The sequence below is a fragment of the Megalobrama amblycephala genome, linkage group LG10 (assembly GCF_018812025.1).
Source record: "Megalobrama amblycephala isolate DHTTF-2021 linkage group LG10, ASM1881202v1, whole genome shotgun sequence".
Classification (NCBI taxonomy): domain Eukaryota; kingdom Metazoa; phylum Chordata; class Actinopteri; order Cypriniformes; family Xenocyprididae; genus Megalobrama; species Megalobrama amblycephala.
In genome coordinates, this window is record NC_063053.1 from 36,886,878 (window position 1) to 36,906,509 (window position 19,632).

At 38.3% G+C, this 19,632-nt stretch overlaps 1 protein-coding gene across 1 annotated transcript; it reads right to left on the reverse strand.

The window, feature by feature from the left end:
- Positions 1 to 3,550: 3,550 nt before the first annotated feature.
- LOC125277535 (cytochrome c oxidase assembly protein COX15 homolog) lies at positions 3,551 to 16,892 on the reverse strand. Its single transcript, XM_048205974.1, has 9 exons — positions 16,701 to 16,892; positions 13,998 to 14,173; positions 10,707 to 10,829; positions 10,415 to 10,601; positions 10,046 to 10,213; positions 9,876 to 9,957; positions 7,346 to 7,500; positions 7,155 to 7,268; positions 3,551 to 4,166 (listed from the first exon to the last, which is right to left on the reverse strand). The coding sequence occupies exons 1-9, from the start codon at positions 16,773 to 16,775 to the stop codon at positions 4,035 to 4,037; spliced, it is 1,212 nt and encodes a 403-aa protein (XP_048061931.1). The 5' UTR covers positions 16,776 to 16,892; the 3' UTR covers positions 3,551 to 4,034.
- Positions 16,893 to 19,632: the final 2,740 nt, after the last annotated feature.

Sequence of the window (19,632 nt, forward strand, 5' to 3'; positions counted from 1 at the left end):
TCACAATAGGTCTATAATCTATAGTCTATGATAACAGTGTAGTCAAACCAGTCTAGTTGACTGAAATCAAACTTTTAAAGGTGCCCTAGAATTGAAAATTGAATTTACCTTGGCATAGTTGAATAACAAGAGTTCAGTACATGGAAATGACATACAGTGAGTCTCAAACACCATTGTTTCCTCCTTCTTATGTAAATCTCATTTGTTTAAAAGACCTCCGAAGAACAGGCGAATCTCAACATAACACCGACTGTTACGCAACAGTAGGGATCATTAATATGTACAACCCCAATATTTGCATATGCCAGCCCATGTTCAAGGCATTACACAAGGGCAGCCAGTATTAACGTCTGGATCTGTGCACAGCTGAATCATCAGACGTTGTGCAGGTAAGCAAGCAAGAACAATAGAGAAAAATGGCAGATGGAGCGATAATAATTGACATGATCCATGATATCATGATATTTTTAGTGATATTTGTAAATTGTCTTTCTAAATGTTTCGTTAGCATGTTGCTAATGTACTGTTAAATGTGGTTAAAGTTACCATCATTTCTTACTGTATTCACAGAGACAAGACTGTCGTTATTTTCATTTTTAAACACTTGCAGTCTGTATAATTCATAAACACGTCTTCATTCTTTATAAATCTCTCCAACAGTGTGTAATGTTAGCTTTAGCCACGGAGCACTATCAAACTCATTCAGAATCAAATGTAAACATCCAAATAAATACTATACTCACATGATCCGAAGCATGCATGCAGCATGCATGACGAACACTTTGTAAAGATCCATTTGAGGGTTATATTAGCTCTGTGAACTTTGTTTATGCACTGTTTTATAGTCGCGAGCTCGGGGGCAAGAAGCGCGAGGATTTAAAGGGGCCGCAGCCTGAATCGGCACATATTTAATGATGCCCCAAAATAGGCAGTCAAAAAAATTAATAAAAAAAAATCTATGGGGTATTTTGAGCTGAAACTTCACAGACACATTCAGGGGACACCTTCGACTTGTATTACATCTTGTGAAAGAACGTTCTAGGGCACCTTTTGTCATGATCACGAATTGGAGTGCCCTAGCTAAACCACTATAGGGCACTCCAACACAGACTTTTGTCACTGTTTAGAACTTCATTTCCCATAACCCACTTCCCGGACTCATTATCCTTCATTGCATTCAGCTGTTTTGTGTTTGTTAATTAGTGTCTGTCTATTTATACTCAGTTGGTTCTACCTTTGTTTGTGGTTCGTTGTATTGTTACGTGCACTTTTTGTATCTCTGGCTTTTTGTTTTGTGGACTGTTTTCTGTGGAGTTTGACTTTGCCTGTCTTGGGATTTACGTTTTGGATTACCCAATAAATACTGCAACTGGATCCTAACATCTTGTCTGAGTGCATCCGTGACAGAACGAACCACCAATGCAAGGATCCAGCAGCAAGAGTGTCCGGCCACCAACTAACACCAGGGGAGGTCGGAGCAATCCCCAGGGTTTGGCTGAGCTTCGGCAGAGGGGTATGGAGGTGCGGAAATTCACCCAACGGTTTTGGTCGCGAGCAGAGAGATTTAATCTCCCCGATTTGGTCCTTAGAGACATGTTTAATCAATGTCTTGATGACCCCCTGTCGCAATGGGAGATGGAGTTTGTGGGGAATTTAAGTTTCTGGAATTTCTCTAACTACCTGTATCTGCGTAAGATTGGGCAAGTTCGATTACCTCCAGCACCCTCTCCAGTCCTTCAATCCAATTCAGAGCCCGCTCCAGCCTGTGAGCCCACTCCTGCCAGTGAGTCCACTCCAGCCAGTGAGTCCACTCCAGCCAGTGAGTCCACTCCAGCCCGGGAGTCCGCTTCAGCGCAGCCTGCTGTCCTGGTCAGTCCTGTCTTGGCCCAGAGGGCTGTGCTCACTTTTTATGTTTTGGCTGTCCTGCGTGCATGGAGGATGAACTCGAGCTCTATGGACTTTGGAGCAGTCTGCCAGCCCGAGCCTACTGTCATCCCAGAGCAGCCCGAGCAGCCTGCTGTCGTCCCAGAGCAGCCCGAGCAGCCTGCTGTCGTCCCAGAGCAGCCCAAGCAGCCTGCTGTCGTCCCAGAGCAGCCCGAGCTTCATGTCAGTTCGGTCAAGGCCTGGAGGACGGTCTTAGCCTTCTACTTCTTGGCGTTCTTGCGTGCCTGGAGGATGCACTCAAGTTGTTATGACTCTGGTCCAGTTAACCAGCTCGAGCCTGCTGCCGTCACAGAGCGGCTCGCTGCCATCCCAGAGCAGCCTGTGGCTGCCCGCTCTCCCTGATACGGCCACGGAGCACCCTTGGCCAGCCCTGCCGCCGCCGCCCAGGCCGCCAGCCCTGCCGCTGCCGCTGTCTGTCCTGCCGCCGCCATCCAAGCCTAGTGTCCTGCCGCTGCCATCCAAGCCTTCTGTCCTGCCGCTGCCATCCAAGCCTTCTGCCCTGCCGTCGTCGCCCAGGCTTTCTGCCCTGCCGCCACTGCCCAGGCCGTCTGAACCGTTGAAACCCGCCTGGTCTGTTCCTCCAGCACCGCCCTGGCAATCAGCCAGGACCCCAGATCTGCTGGAACCCGCCTGGTCAGTTCCTCCAGCACAGCCCTGGCACTCAGCCAGGAATTCAGACCTGCTAGAACCCGCCTGGTCAGTTCCTCCGGCGCCGCCCTGGCATTCAGCCAGGACCTTGACCTTTCTGGAACCCCCGTGGTCTGTTCCTCCAGCTCCCCCCTGGCCTTCTGTCGGGGGCTCTGGACCTGGCCCACCGTCCCTCCCCCTGGTCCTCCTCCAGTCCACCTCCCTCCTGAGAGTTTTGTTTTTGTGTTTGCTTCATGTCAGCGTCTGGTAGCCGCTCCGTAAGGAGGGGGTACTGTCATGATCACGAATTGGAGTGCCCTAGCTAAACCACTAGAAGGCACTCCAACACAGACTTTTGTCACTGTTTAGAACTTCATTTCCCATAACCCACTTCCTGGACTCATTATCCTTCATTGCATTCAACTGTTTTGTGTTTGTTAATTAGTGTCTGTCTATTTATACTCAGTTGGTTCTACCTTTGTTTGTGGTTCGTTGTATTGTTACGTGCACTTTTTGTATCTCTGGCTTTTTGTTTTGTGGACTGTTTTCTGTGGAGTTTGACCTTTGCCTGTCTTGGGATTTACGTTTTGGATTACCCAATAAATACTGCAACTGGATCCTAACATCTTGTCTGAGTGCATCCGTGACACCTTTAAAGTGCATGTAAATATATTTCATGATTATGTGAAAGGAAATATTTAAAGTGAAACAGAAGTTGTGCTGGTCTTTTCTTCCCTATTGTGATGTATATCCGAGTGAAACGCTTCTCAAACAAGAACAAATGTACGGCGGGGGATGGTCATGGTTTGCTATCGGTGGATCTCATGTGAGTGACAGGTTGCCCTGCCCTCATCATGAGAGAAGAGAAGAGATGCTGCAAGAGGGAGGAGAAGATATTCTGATTCAAGATTATGAGGAACATGAATTTAAAACAATAATCATGTGCACTGATAAATCATTTAGAATAAACACTGCAATATTCCATAAAAAAACAAGAAATGTCAATTTTTATTATGATTATTATGATAATTTCATTTAATTTAAACCACTATAAATGCACAGCAGGTCATTACAACAAATCGAAAGTACAGTTCTTGTGTTCCATAATATATATTACAACACCTTATCTCATACTATCACATCAGGAAATAGTTAAATTTACTTAATTACTCCATGTGCAATGAATGTCATCAGGAAAGCAACAAAGAAAAAAAAACAGATCATTTTATTTAGTTGAAATAAGAAGTCATACAGTATAAACTTTTTTTTCCATAAACAAAACACATACAAATAGTAAAAAAAAATTAAATAGTTTAATCAATGTATTTCACACTTACATCATGTGTTGGGTCTATAAGCACTTCATATAAACCAAAAACTCAAGATGAAGCTCTCATGCCATGGCTGCCTAAAGCATCATTTATTAATAAATACCTTCTTATATTATAAAATCTGAGCTCAATCTACTTGAGCACCTTCCGCAGCTCCACCAGGACCCAGATGGCGAAGGTGAGCAGTGCCACGGATCCGGACTGATGCGTCGCGGCCAGCGGTGTGGGAACATACAGAAGCAGCGTGCTGATGCCCAGAACCACCTGAGAGTTTCAGCAAAAACACATTATAATACCACCATTATATCTGAAGGTTAAAGTCACAGCTTTTAAAATGTAGCTGGTTTAATCTACCAATTCAACTGTAAAAAATGAATACATTTATGTCCAGAGATCGTGTGGCTAATAGTGTGATCAGTGACACCAGTCCAATTTATATTTATTTTTTACCACAGCTTTATGTTTCCACAGACAAGAACTGATATTTTGTGAAATGTTAACATTTAAGTAAGAGATTTCTTATTTCTCAGACCTGTCAAAGGTCATTGTGATGCACTGGAAACTAGTAAACACCATTAAGGGGTCAGAATCTCACAGACGTAATGGTTTTTACACCAAACAAACTGTATATTCTCTCCTCTTACACTAACCCTACCCCTAAACCTACCCTTCACACAAAACTTTCTGCATTTTTACATATTCAAAAGGACACAGGAAGTGTTTACGTTGTAATACCTTAAAAAGGATACTATTGTTTAGTGTTGGAAATTATTACAATATGACAATGTTCTTGTTAAGTTCATAATAATGTAATAAATTTCTCATAATGTAACAATCTTTCTTACATCATGAGTACAAGATTTTATTTCATTTTGAGAAAATGACTACATCTAATTACATGAATAATGTATTACATTATGCACAGTTATGCAATTATGAGTATGATCAAATGATTTGGGGGATCTGAAGGATTCAGAAGAAAGAAAATGATAAATCTGCTTATATTGCTACAGTGTGGCAAATTCTCACACAATTTGGTACACAGTCTCACTTTGATCTATTGTAATCTATTGAAGATTTTAATAACTGCAAATGTATTAAAAATACAAATGTGAAATAATCATTGACATAAGTATTCAGCACTCATTTGAAGCACTTTGGTCAGCGACTACAGCCTCAAGTCTTTTCGGTGTGATGCAACGAGCGCTGAACTCCTGGATTTGGGGATTTTCTGCCATTACTCTGTGCAGATCCTCTCACGCTCTGTCAGGCTGGCCACTTTCAGGTCTCTCCAGAGATGTTTCAAGATGTTCAAGTTCAAGTTCAAGTCCAGACTCTGGATTGGCTACTCAAGGACATTCATGTTTCTCGCAGTCTGAGAGTCCTTTGGGTGCTTTTTAGTTGCAAATTTAAAGTGGGTTTTCATGTGGAAAGGCTTCAGTCTGCCCACTGTGCCATGACTTTATCAATCAGCGATTGGCTCTTTCGCTTAGAAGGCGGGACTTATTCCGCCATATTGTGCATTGCAGTTTCTCCCATTCACAAGCAATAGGAGTGAACAGCCTTTCTATATCTATAGTCTTTGGCAACTCTTTGATGAATCAAGATTCAAATTAGCCTGTAACAGACATTATGCTAATTAGATTCAGTTTCCCCTAATCAATTAAACTAATGGATAGTGGATATAATTAAAACACATTTCAAACATACTGTATGCATACAGTGATTGATAATATAGAATCACCAAAGATAAGACAAAGACTAAAACTAAGAAAACACCTTCGCAACACAGGTGGTACTTTTAAAAGAGCTCATCGGTTGTGACGCGGATTGATGCTTCGGATCATTTCTGAGTTCCTCTTAGGGATTCAGGAGTCCTCAGGACGACTTCTAAGCTGTGCTGGTTTTAGGAGCTACTTTTAGCATAAAAATGATTTGTGAATTAGATACATCCCTAGTTGCTCCATATTTTCAGCACTGGGAGCAACTTTTAGACTTTTAAGATTTTATGTGAATACGGCCCCAGAAATTTTGTAGAGCTTGACTCAAGGATTCAGAGGAAAAAACATTTTGATTTTTAGCCATTATAGTTCCAGAATTCACAACTAAAATGCAAATGACCTTATTATGATGCTGCCTAAAGTTTGAAATATGTGCGTGCACCATAAATTTAGGCATCTCTGCAATGTATGACCTCTGACACATAGATACTTTCAGGGCAAATAATAATAATAATAACTAGATGAAAAAAAGTTTGTCAAGACAAACTTTAAGTTGGCTTGAAAAAGCCGGTCCAGAAAGTTTGAAGCAATTTTAAAAGTTTTCAGTTTGAAAGTTTTAGTTTAGTAGTTTAGATTCGGGGTGGTTGCTAGGGTGTTGCTATACAGTTGCTAGGGTACTCGAGGTGGTTGCTAAGGTGTTGCTATGAGGTTGCTAGGGTACTCTGGGTGGTTGCTAAGGTGTTGCTAGTGTACTCAGGGTGGTTGCTAAGGTGTTGCTAACATATTCTGGGTGGTTGCTAGGGTGTTGCTATGCAGTTGCTAGGGTACTCGGACTGGTTTCTAGGATGTTGCCAGGGTGATTTGTGTGGTTGCTAGGTGGTTGCCATGGTGTTCTGGGTGGTTGCTAAGTGGTTGCTAGGTTATTCTGGGTGCTTGCTATGAGATAGATAGATAGATAGATAGATAGATAGATAGATAGATAGATAGATAGATAGATAGATAGATAGATAGATGAGTTTGAATGAGTTTCAATGGATTAGAAATAGTACATAGAATGGGAGTTTAATTGAGTCTAATTGAGTTTTTGAGTCTAATGGGCTTCCGTAGTCTTGGCTCAACAGTCGGTCAATGAAAGTCAATGGGATTTTTCCGTGTTTTGATCGTCATTTTTAGGAAAACCGTAAGTTGGATCAGTTAGAAAAGATATAGCACACTAAGTCAGAACAGTCTGAAGGTCTGAGCTGAGTTTGGAGTTTGTAGAGTTAAAGCTCTAGGAGGAGTTAGAGTCAGAAATGTTAGTCTCAGAAGAAAATAGCATAACAGTAAGCTGGCTTTTTCAAGCCAACTTAATAATAAAGATTAAGGAAAATCCAAACAAACACAGTAGAGTTCAAGCACATTTAGTGTTTGGACTCCTTAGGAATAATAATAATAATAGTTTTTAGAAGAGGCAGAAGAAGAAAATCAGTACAAATCCAAGTGGACTGGTGCACTACAGCCCTGTGTATGGAGCAGTGTGAGGCTTGTTTACCTGTGTGTAGGCCATGGCTGTGAGACAGCCGATCGCGATCTTTGCTCTGCGGGGCAGGAGGACGCGTCTGGAGAACAGGTAGAGTCCTGTGATGGCCGTCAGTGAGCCGATGCCCTGCAGACACGACACACATCAGATAAATCACATGTGCTACAACACACTCACATTTAGCCGAGAGCTGCGGTTCTTACCAGAATGCGGTGGTCAAACTGAACCGTTGTGGGGTTTTCAAACACGTTCTTGATGGTGGGGGAAAAAGCCAGAAGATCGTCAGGGATCCAGCGCTCGCCCATCTTTGGGAAAGAGTTATAAACCAAACCTGCGTCCAGTCCAGCAACAAAAGCACCTGTGAGAGTAAAGCACATCATTACCTTCACATCAGAACAGCTGTTCCTCCTGATGTCATGATGTCACTGTTTAAAGGAAAGCACTAAGTTACATACTAATGACATAATTTCCTCCATCTAAACAGTGCTTTACTCTACAACATTAATACTACATATTTTATCATATTAAACATTATATAGGTGTCCATTAAATAAAATCTATAGCATTAAGAGTGGCAGTCTAGTTTTCTAGTACATGCATTAGTAGTTGTTTTATTATTATGAACACTTATTTAATATTTGTCACAAACAAAACATTTAAATAATTACAAACACTATGCATTTCAATAGGTACTTTGAAACAAGAAAATATTCCAAGCCATTCACATGGTTAAGCATGAAATGCCTTTAATAAACTGGACTAATTAATTAAAAAATAATGGCTCAACATCATCATTTTGGCTTGTTGGGATCATTATATATATAATGATTAATCTCGATTAAATTGCATTCAAAATAAAAGTTTGTTTTTACATATGTGTGTACTGTGTATAATTATTATGTGTATATAAATACAAACATGCAATGTTAAGAAAAAAAAAATATATAAGTGTATATAAATATACATAGTATATACAGTACAGTCCAAAAGTTTGGAACCACTAAGATTTTTAATGTTTTTAAAAGAAGTTTCGTCTGCTCACCAAGGCTACATTTATTTAATTAAAAATACAGTAAAAAAAAACAGTAATATTGTGAAATATTATTTCAATTTAAAATAACTGTGTACTATTTAAATATATTTGACAAAGTAATTTATTCCTGTGATGCAAAGCTGAATTTTCAGCATCGTTACTCCAGTCTTCAGTGTCACATGATCCTTCAGAAATCATTCTAATATGCTGATTTGCTGCTCAATAAACATTTATGATTATTTTCAATGTTGAAAACAGTTGTGTACTTTTTTTTTCAGGATTCCTTGATGAATAGAAAGTTCAAAAGAACAGCATTTATCTGAAATACAAAGCTTCTGTAGCATTATACACTACCGTTCAAAAGTTTGGGGTCAGTAAGAATTTTTATTTTTATTTTTTTTTAAAGAAATTAAAGAAATGAATACTTTTATTCAGCAAGGATGCATTAAATCAATCAAAAGTGGCAGTAAAGACATTTATAATGTTACAAAAGATTAGATTTCAGATAAACACTGTTCTTTTGAACTTTCTATTCATCAAATAATCCTGAAAAAAATATTGTACACAAATATTTTGCACAATTGTACACATTAAATGTTTCTTGAGCAGCAGATCATCATATTAGAATGATTTCTGAAGGATCATGTGACACTGAAGACTGGAGTAATGATGCTGAAAATTCAGCTTTGATCACAGGAATAAATTAGACTTTACTATATATTCACATAGAAAGCAGTTATTTTAAATTGTAATAATATTTCACAATATTACTGTTTTTTACTGTATTTTTAATTAAATAAATGTAGCCTTGGTGAGCAGACGAAACTTCTTTTAAAAACATTAAAAATCTTAGTGGTTCCAAACTTTTGGACTGTACTGTACATGCAAATATTTCCTAAATATAAACATGCATGTGTATTTATATACACATAATAATTATACACAGTACACACATATTATGTAAAAACAAACTTTTATTTTGAATGCGATTTAATCGTGATTAATCATTTGACAGCACTAATACATATACATATATATATATATATATATATATATATATATATTTAGGCTGTCAAGCAATTAAAAATTTTAATCTAATTAATTATGATATGCTGATTAATTAATCTAATCACAAATGAATCGCACATCAAATTTGGCTGAGAAATTACTCCTAAAAGATGATTTAAAGTCATTATTGTGTTAAATGAGAAAAGCATCAAAATAGACATTACAAAAAGTAGCTTTAGAGAGAAATATTTTATTTTATTAATCATAAGCATGTAGACTACGTCATTGATTATAATGGGAGTTTTGGTGAAAATGAAGCAGCTGCAGTGGATTGTTTTCTGTATGTCATTTAATTGCAATATGTGTTGCACTGCGTGAAGCGTTCATACAGACATTTGACTTCCAACAATCATTATTATAAATGCAGATTTGAGTCAAAATTTTTGCACTCCATCTGCAGTTTTTCTTTCTCTCTCATGCTTCAATCACGACACAATTCTGACATTACATTTACAAGCGAATTACAATAGAGCATTGTCATTTGATAATTGCTGCCATCATGTGAGTGAAACTCGTCTGGCCTTTGAATAACTTATTGCAAATTGGTGCACATGGTTTCAAAAAATTGATGTGCACAAATTAATCATTTATAATAAACACTGCAACAAGTGAGGTCATGTGTTTGCTCATACCTGAGAGAGCCGTGAGGAAGACCAGACCGCCTGTGACCTTGGCAAACCGCCTCAGATGAAGCAAATGTCTGCTGTCAGGAATCTGTAGAGAATGAGTGGCAGAAGTATGATCTGAAACCGTATCGCAACAGCAGGAAACCGCAGCAGGCAGAGCTGAAATCAAAGCACACCTTGTTGGCCGGCAGCATGAGCGTGAGTCCCGTCCAGAGACTGGCGCAGTACAGCAGCAGAGCCGAGCCCAGGTGAGCCGCCAGTCTGTACTGACTGACACGGGGAACGTCGTACGACTCGGGCTTCTCCTCCAGGCCGCTCTTCACCATGTACCAGCCCAGAAGACCCTGAACATGTGACCCGATCAAATGACTGAGTATGCATCCATTTCAATTTTAAGATATTTTTAAGTGCTACAGAATCATACACAATTCAATTTAAACATTTAGAGTCCATTCAGAATTGCAAATCATAATCTCAGAATAGTGAGACTAAAAGTCTGTGATGGAAATGAGCTTTCATTGACATTTCATTGCACGGCTGGTTACCTGGAAGACCACAAAGCCACAAAGACCCACAACACGAGCCTTCATGGAGCGGCTGAAGTATCCTCTCCTCCAGAAATACACCGCAGGAACGATGTAGGCTAATCCCACCAGCCGGCCCCACATGCGGTGACCCCACTCCATGTAAAAGATGAACTTAAACTCGTTCAGAGTCATGTCGTGATTCATGCTGTTAAAACAGTCAAATCAATCTGCATGTAATCAAACACACTATACATGCTGTCATTTAAGCGTCATCAGTGCGAATGTTCCTATAGAGCAGAAACATACTCACATTTTGAACTCTGGGAACTGTTGGTACTTGGAGAACTCCTCTTCCCACTCCGCTTGAGTCTGTGGCGGCTTCATCTCTTTCACCAAATGCCAGTCAACCATCGACAGACCGGACTCCGTCAATCTAAGACACACAGCCGTCTCTTAGTGAGTGTAATGTTCGTCATCAGAAACATGTGTCATGTGCGTAACGTGTGCTCTTGAGTTCCTCAAGGGGGCAGCAGAGTAACCTTCAAACGTCTGTGCCATTAAACCTGTTGTCAGCCAAGATTTAATCATGATCATCTGCAGAGGATGCACCATTTTCAGTATTCTGTTTGGGTCAACAAGTAATAATCGATCACTTGCTCATGAAAACATGGAAGAAATTCCAATTAAACACGCCCAAACACAATGTAATTATAAGTTACATATAATAAGGGTTGCAAAATTCCGGGAATTTCCAAAGCTGGAAACTTTTAATGGGAATTAACTGGAATTAATGGGGATAAACAGGGAATTTGCAAAATTGCAAGTTAGCCTATAACAGGGTGCTTAAATGTAGTTGAAAAAAGTCCATAACATGCACATTTGATCAAGAATACTGTAAAACCAGTAATATTGTGAAACATAACTACAATTTAAAATAATGGTTTTCTATTTTGATACACACAAAAATATAATTTATTTCTGTGATCAAAGCTGAATTTTCAGCATCATTACTGCAGTCTTCAGTGTCACATGATCCTTCAGAAATCATTCTAATATGATTTGATACTCAGTTATCAATGTTGGAAACAGTTGTGCTGCTTAATATTTTTCATAACCTGTAATACTTTTTTCAGGATTCTTTGATGAATACAAATTTAAATATCAGCATTTATTTAAAACAGAAATCTTTTGTAACAAAATACACTACCGTTCAAAATTTTTTTGAAAGAAATAAATACTTTTATTCAGCAAGGATGAGTGAACTTGATAAAAAAGTGATATTAAGTTGATATTGTTAGAAAAGATTTCTATTTTGAATAAATTCTGTTCTTTTTAACTTTTTATTAATCAGTGAATCCTGAAAATAGTATCACAGGTTCCAAAAAAAATATTAAGCACCACAACAGTTTCCAACAATGATAATTGAGTATCAAATCAGCATATTAGAAAGATTTCTGAAGGATCATGTGACACTGAAATAAATAACACAACAATTGCTGCAATAAAAATATATTTATTTTACATATTTACTAAATTAGAATTGAATACGAAAAATAAATAACCGTTATTTCATGTTATGACCAAACAAAATGTTTATATAGGCGTTTTATATAAATATTATAAATTTTACATAAATTTCCCAAAATTTCCTGTTAATTCCCATAAATTCTCATAAATTCCTGTTAAGTTTCCATATTGGCATATTTCCAAAATTCCCCAGGTTATGTTCCCGTGGAAAGTTTCCAGAAATGTACTGGAAACTTTCCATCCCTTTGCAACCCTACATATAAATAACCAAAAATAAATGTACATTTGATGCTAGCTTAACATAATTTACGCATAATATAACTTACCAGTCATTTCAATCATTTTTATGTTGGTTCAGTGAGAAATAAATGATATCAATCTTGTATCAATTGCATTGAGTATTTATGGCTATCCTGATGAAATGCTAAATATGGCAGAATAACAAACTTAAAATGTGTGTTCATATGCACCATATATTTTCACTCAAGTGAGAACTTCTTAATTTATTAGACAGCAGCATGATTTTTAAGAGTTAAAAGTCAAAAAAGTAAAATTATTAGCAGTGTCAGCCCTGAAATTGTTTATAAAATGTGCTTATGTTCACCAAAAGTCAGTATTCATAAATATCAGTCATCTACACAGTTGCAATGTTTTAAAAATATTAACTAAGTTGTTGGAGTCTTGATGAACGCGTGTAATCATTATACAGACTCAGTTTTGGGTCAGATCTCAAGACGTGTCCAGTCTCAGCTTTGGGAGACAATAAATGATCTCTGTTACAATCCGTGTTGTAAAGTGTTGTCAGGAGTTTGAACTTTCCAGAACAGTTTGATCCAGCTGGTTAAACACCTCTAAACTACCATTGGTCAGTGGTGATGATGTAATAAGTGGGTGTGGCCCCGAGGCTCCGCCTTCTTTGAGGTGTAAATCTTTATTTCTTCTGTTCAGTCCATCGAGGTCAGACGTGAGTAATAACATGAACACACTGGAAAGACTCTTTATATCAGAAACTGAAGCTGTGATTCTAACTGAAAGCGACACTGACACTGTTTTTCATCTTTAATACTGTAAAGCTGCTGCTTTAAATCAATCTATTGTATAAAGTGCTGTAGAAATAAACGTGATGTGACTGGAGAGCTGAAGAATACACATCGCTGTGATCAGATGCTTTCTGAACTGCTGTTTTCTCACCGCTGGCATTGTTATTGTGTGTTTATTCTGTTATTTAAAAAAAGCGCAGCACATATTTACATGTTCATCAGGATGTTGACCAACAGTATATCACTGCTCAGGTATTTCAGACTTCTTTTTACCCCTAAGCGAAGTACGAAAAAGAACTTGTGACGGTATCATATTTTCATGTTGCGATTAATTGCTGAAGCTTTTATCACGGTATAATCACGATATTGAAATAAGTTGCAAAAAAAAGTGTTGTAGTCCAGATTAAAATATAATAGCCTATTAAGTCTTTAAGTATTAAGTTTTTGGTGCTGTGATGAACAACATTGAGATTACAAAAAAAAATGAATGGCTGTTTGAGGCATTTTAAAAACTTCAGTTGCTTTGTTTGCGGGCTTTCCGGGGTAACCGCTGCATTTCTGCTGTTCCATCAGCGCCCTCTGCTGTCAGAGAGTGAATGCGCACTTTCATTCAGCGTGTCTCCTTCACTGGTTCCGCCATGTGCTTCTCGTGCACATTGGGCTTGTTTATATCTGAGCGTGTGTCTCTTTTGACACAGAATACAGCGGTGTTGTGCATTTTATATGGTTGATGGAGAAAGTATTCTTAAATGCATTATAAATATTTTAATAATTGGTAATAAATTGTTATTTACGGCATTTTGAAGTGCCCACAATAACAATATCATGCATATTCATTATCGCGATATATTGCATTACCGAATATGAAGTCTAATTCATAGTGAGAATATCGGCACCTGTAGTCTACTAAAGATTAAAAGACTACACACAAACACACTTTATCTAGTGGTGTTTGACTTTGTGCAGGCGCCTTTATAAGGTATAGTTCAGATGAGTGAATATAACATGACGTGATGTTTGTTTTGTGTTTTTACCTCGTAACTCCTCCCAGCACCACAGCGCCCAGAACCAGCCCACTGCAGCCCAGCAGCCAGCGGCCAATCACACGATTCGTCGCTGCGTTGGGGATCGACACGGATCTGGCTGACACACTTTCTGTGGTCACTGTGGTCTGTCTTCTCTTCAGCAGCCATTGTCTCAAAGGGGTTCGCTGTGAACATATTGACAATACAGACACATTTCAATGAATAAAGAGGACCTATTATGCCCTATTGTGTTTTTTGTCTCTACTAGAACAGGTTTTCCTGCTTGAATGTTGATTATTTTCCTCATATTCTCCATTGTTGCAGCTCCTCTCTTCCCAGTCTGTCAGTAACGCTCTGTTTAGTTCCTGTCTCTATGAAGCCCCTCCTTCTGAAAAGCACAATGTGCTCTGATTGGTCAGCTGGAGCAGTGTGTTGTGATTGGTGTTTGGGAAATGTCCCGCCCCTTACCATAACCACCAGTTTCAACACACTACTAACTAACTCAACCAGGCCCCGCCCCTTTATTCTGCATATGAATTATTATTGAGGAATATTGTGAAGAAAACTCAATGGAGGCGTTTCAGGAGTTCAGAAACACTGACACTGATATAGAGAAGAACTCCTGCTGGAGAGACTTTGAGACTGTCATTAAGACTCGGGTATCTATGTACAAAATTGCGGCAAACTGCAAACGAATATTTTAAATTGAAAGTTCATGCACTTGAAAATATGTATTCAGTATATACCAGAGCCAGGATTGTCTATAACAATGTTCTTCCAAACCCTGTGAAATGCATGATTTCCATAAGCATCCTTTAATTTGTGACTAAACTATTACATCGTCCACACATTTATTAAACAGGTGACTTCATTGAACATTCATATTTTTGCTATTAATCACCAGATGCACTCATGAATGACTGATTCAACTATAAAGTCGACGTGAAACGGAAATTGCGTTAAACTTTTCCTCTCTATTGTGATGTATATTCGAGTGAAACGCTTCTTGAGCAAGAACAAATGTAGGGCGGGGCTTGATTTTGTCCATGGGGATGGTTGTGGTTTGCTATTGGTGGATCTCATGTGAGTGACAGGTTGCCCCGCCCTCGTCATCAGAGAAGAGATGCTACAAGAGGGAGGGGGGGTTATTTTGATTCAAGATTAAGAGCCACATGAATTTAAAACAATAATGATGTGCGATAAATCAATAAAAATAGGAATTGTCCATTTTGATTTCATGGTGACTTTATCAGAGAGGGCGTTTTAAAGGTGCCATCGAACGTTTTTTTACAAGATGTAATATAAGTCTAAGGTGTCCCCTGAATGTGTCTGTGAAGTTTCAGCTCAAAATACCCCATAGATTTTTTTTAATTATTTTTTTTAACTGCCTATTTTAGGGCATCATTAACTATGCACCGATTCAGGCTGCGGCCCCTTTAATTTTTGTGCTCCCTGCCCATCGAGCTCGCGACTCTATAATACAGCGCATTTACAAAGTTTACACAGCTAATATAACCCTCAAATGGATCTTTACAAAGTGTTCGTCATGCATGCTGCATGCATGCTTTGGGTCATGTGAGTATGGTATTTATTTGGATGTTTACATTTGATTCTGAATGAGTTTGATAGTGCTCCGTGGCTAAAGCTAACATTACACACTGTTGGAGAGATTTATAAAGAATGAAGTTGTGTTTATGAATTATACAGACTGCAAGTAAATAGCGATGGCTCTTGTCTCCATGAATACAGTAATAAACGATGGTAACTTTAACCACATTTAACAGTACATTAGCAACATGTTAATGAAACATTTAGAAAGACAATTTACAAATATCACTAAAAATATCATGATATCATGGATCATGTCAGTTATTATTGCTCCATCTGCCATTTTTCACTATTGTTATTGCTTGCTTACCTAGTCTGATGATTCAGCTGTGCACAGATCCAGACGTTACTGGCTGCCCTTGTCTAATGCCTTTCATAATGTTGGGAACATGGGCTGGCATATGCAAATATTGGGGCGTACACCCCGATGGTTACGTAACAGTTGGTGTTATGTTGAGATCCGCGTGTTTTCCGGAAGTCTTTTAAACAAATGAGATTTACAAGAAAGAGAAAGCAATGGAGTTTGAAACTCACTGTATGTCATTTCCATGTACTGAACTCTTGTTATTCAACTATGCCAAAGGTAAATTCAATTTTTAATTCTAGGGCACCTTTAACGCAGTAAATGGAGTTTTCAGACGGTCCCTTCCGCATTTTGACATCACGTGAGAGCGATTTTGAGTAAATGTTTATGATATTTTCAATAGTTGAATATTATTATTTTCAAAAACTGTAGAAATGATCATTTCTTTTTCTTTTTTTTTTAAACAGGCGCCTCTACAAAACAGATGCAGTAAATAATATCTATAGTAATACAATGTATCTGTGCATTGAATTGAGTGTGCAAATATTAGGTATTATTCCAAATTTTTCTAAATAATCGGACATGTGTGTGATATGTACATACCGAGGCACATTTCTGAAATATGTAACTTTACAGTCTTTTAAAAAGCTTGAGTTAATATCTCCATTCAGGACAGGAAGGTCATGGACGGGAAACTGCATTAGGAAACTCCAGCGAGCACATACACACACTTACACACACATGTGTGTGCTCCTGGGGAATGATGATATATTCACTCATGCACTATCCGTGTGTCTTACTTGTGTCTGCTGGAAGTTCCTCCAGGCGGTTTGACAGCGACACGACCCGATCATCCGGAGCACCGGCAGCACCATGATCTCAGATAAACGCTTCTTCTTATCAAATTATTTATTACAAAACTAGTCACGTAACCAACACATATCGAGAACTGCTCACCCTCCTCTTCTTCAGGTTTTGTTGTCCGCTTCCTCATTGGAGGAATTACCGCCACCTACTGTATGAGAGATGAGTCTACTGTACATGATGTAATCTACATGTTTTCCTTATAGTCTTTAAGCACACGTACACACAGGTCGATAGACTGGAGGTGTAATTATGTATATTTGTGTATCTGTTATGTTTTTATGTGCTTGTTATTTTTCAGCAGAACTCTTTCCTGACATATTGTAAACAATGATTATCTAAGAATATGGTTTGATTTGCTACTTGAGAAGCTTTATAGATCTGAGTTATGTGGAAACTGAATTGTGTGTGTGTGTGTGTGTGTGTGTGTGTGTGTGTGTGTGTGTGTGTGTGTGTGTGTGTGTTACCACCCCTTTATTCAGCTCGTATCCTATTTGTTTTAACATTGTTTGCTGTTTTGGCCCGGTCTCCTCTCGGAGTTGTTTTGCTTCCTTATATTTTTCTTACAAATAAAGTTCCTGCTTTCATACTTGTACTCTGGAGAAATAAAAATAAACCTCCTCAGTCATGCCATTGTTAGGAAAGGTTCAGTGTGGTTCTGTACTCTAGGGTTCTTGACTCAGTTATTAAAGGGTTAGTTCAACCAAAAATGAAAATAATATCATTTATTACTCACTCTCATGTCGTTCCACACCCGTAAGATGTTCATTCATCTTCAGAACACAAATTAAGATATTTTTGATGAAATTCGTTGGCTCAGTGAGGCGTCCATTGACAGCAAGATAATTAACACTTTCAAGGTCCAGAAAGCTACTAAAGACATTATTAAATGTGTTCTTGTGACTGCAGTGGTTCGACGAGAATACTTTTTGTGTGCAAAAAAACAAAATAACAACTTTATTCAACATCTAGTGGTGGGCAATTTCAAAACACTGCTTCATGAAGCTTCGATGCTTTACGAATCTTTTGTTTCGAATCAGTGGTTTGAAGCACGTATCAAACCGCCAAAGTCACGCCCCCCAGTGGTGAACTATTGAAATTTCAAAACATTTCTGACATGAAGCCTCGTTTACTGAAATCATGTGACTTTGGCAGTTTGATACACGCTCCGAACCACTGATTTGAAACAAAAGATTCGTAAAGCTTCATGAAGCAATCAATTCATAACATTTAATCTAAATAGAAATGAATTAAAACAAAATGAATTAAAATGATCCCATGATGGAGGGTTCTATAGATGAAGCACCTAACAGAATCCTATAGAACCTTTTCTTCTAAGACTCTAGACTGGGAAGAAACGTGACAAAAAGGATGAACTAGCCCAAATAATTTTTCATCATAACCAGCACAAGTGCCGTTGATCGACCTCAAAGGGATAGTTCACCCAAAAATGAAAATTTGATGTTTATCTGCTTACCCCCAGCGCATCCAAGATGTAGGTGACTTTGTTTCTTCAGTAGAACACAAATGATGATTTTTAACTCCAACCGTTGCCGTCTGTCAGCCGTATAATGCATGTCAATGGGAACACTATCTATAAGAGTAAAAAAAACATGCACAGACAAATCCAAATTAAACCCTGCGGCTCGTGACGACACACTGATGTCTTAAGACACGAAACGATCGGTTTGAGCGAGAAACCGAACAGTATTTATATCATTTTTTACCTCTAATACGCCACTATGTCCAACTGCGTTCAGCACTCGGTTAGTGAGGTCTGATCGCGCTCTGACAGCGGCAGTGATGTCTCGTGCTTATACTTCAATGAGGAAATGAGCCTGTAAACTGCTCAAGGCAATTGGACATAGTGGTGTATTGGAGGTAAAAAATGATATAAATACTGTTCGGTTTCTCACTCAAACCGATCGTTTCGTGTCTTAGCACATCAGTGTGTCGTCACGAGCCGCAGGGTTTAATTTGGATTTGTCTGTGCATGTTTTTTTTACTCTTATAGATAGTGTTCCCATTGACACGCATTATACGGCTGACAGACGGCAACGGTTGGAGTTAAAAATCATCATTTGTGTTCTACTGAAGAAACAAAGTCACCTACATCTTGGATGTCCTGGGGGTAAGCAGATAAACATCAAATTTTCATTTTTGGGTGAACTATCCCTTTAACATGTCTGAACTCAGAATATGGTAATCTGATTCTCTAAACTGCTGTCTATCAAATATGTGCACTCTCTCTTTATGAAAAGAGCAAATGTGACATGGCTTATATATAAATACACAGACATACACACTCAAAAAAATAAATTGTTGAATGAACATAATTTAATCGTAGCACCCATTATGCATCTGAACACAATATACATTTGTAGTTTAAACATGATTTTAATATGTCAATGTAACTTCTTTGCAACTAGTTAAATCAAAATATTTGTATCGTGTTGGTAATGCACTTTAATTCAACAAAATTCTGCCTTGTTACACCAACTAGTTAATGCCTTGTTCAAGTATGACTGTGGTAATTTAAAGAATATCAATCTTGTTGTTTCAATTAGATTTAAATTTCCATTGATTTATGCAAATAATGATGTTCTAAGTTGACCGTAGGTCCATTATCACCAATGCAGTTAGAATCAACTTATATTTATGATGCTTTTGGGGAACACTATCCAAAACACTACCATAGAGATCTCTTCATTATTAACGTAAAATGAATTTTTGTTAGCTGGTCCTCAACCCAAGCACAAGTGCAACACTTCTCCACAATGGTAACACCCAAAGCCATTAACATAACACAAACGTTTAAATACCAACAATCGAACAGTAAACATTAAAAAGACACTCCATTTTCTCATG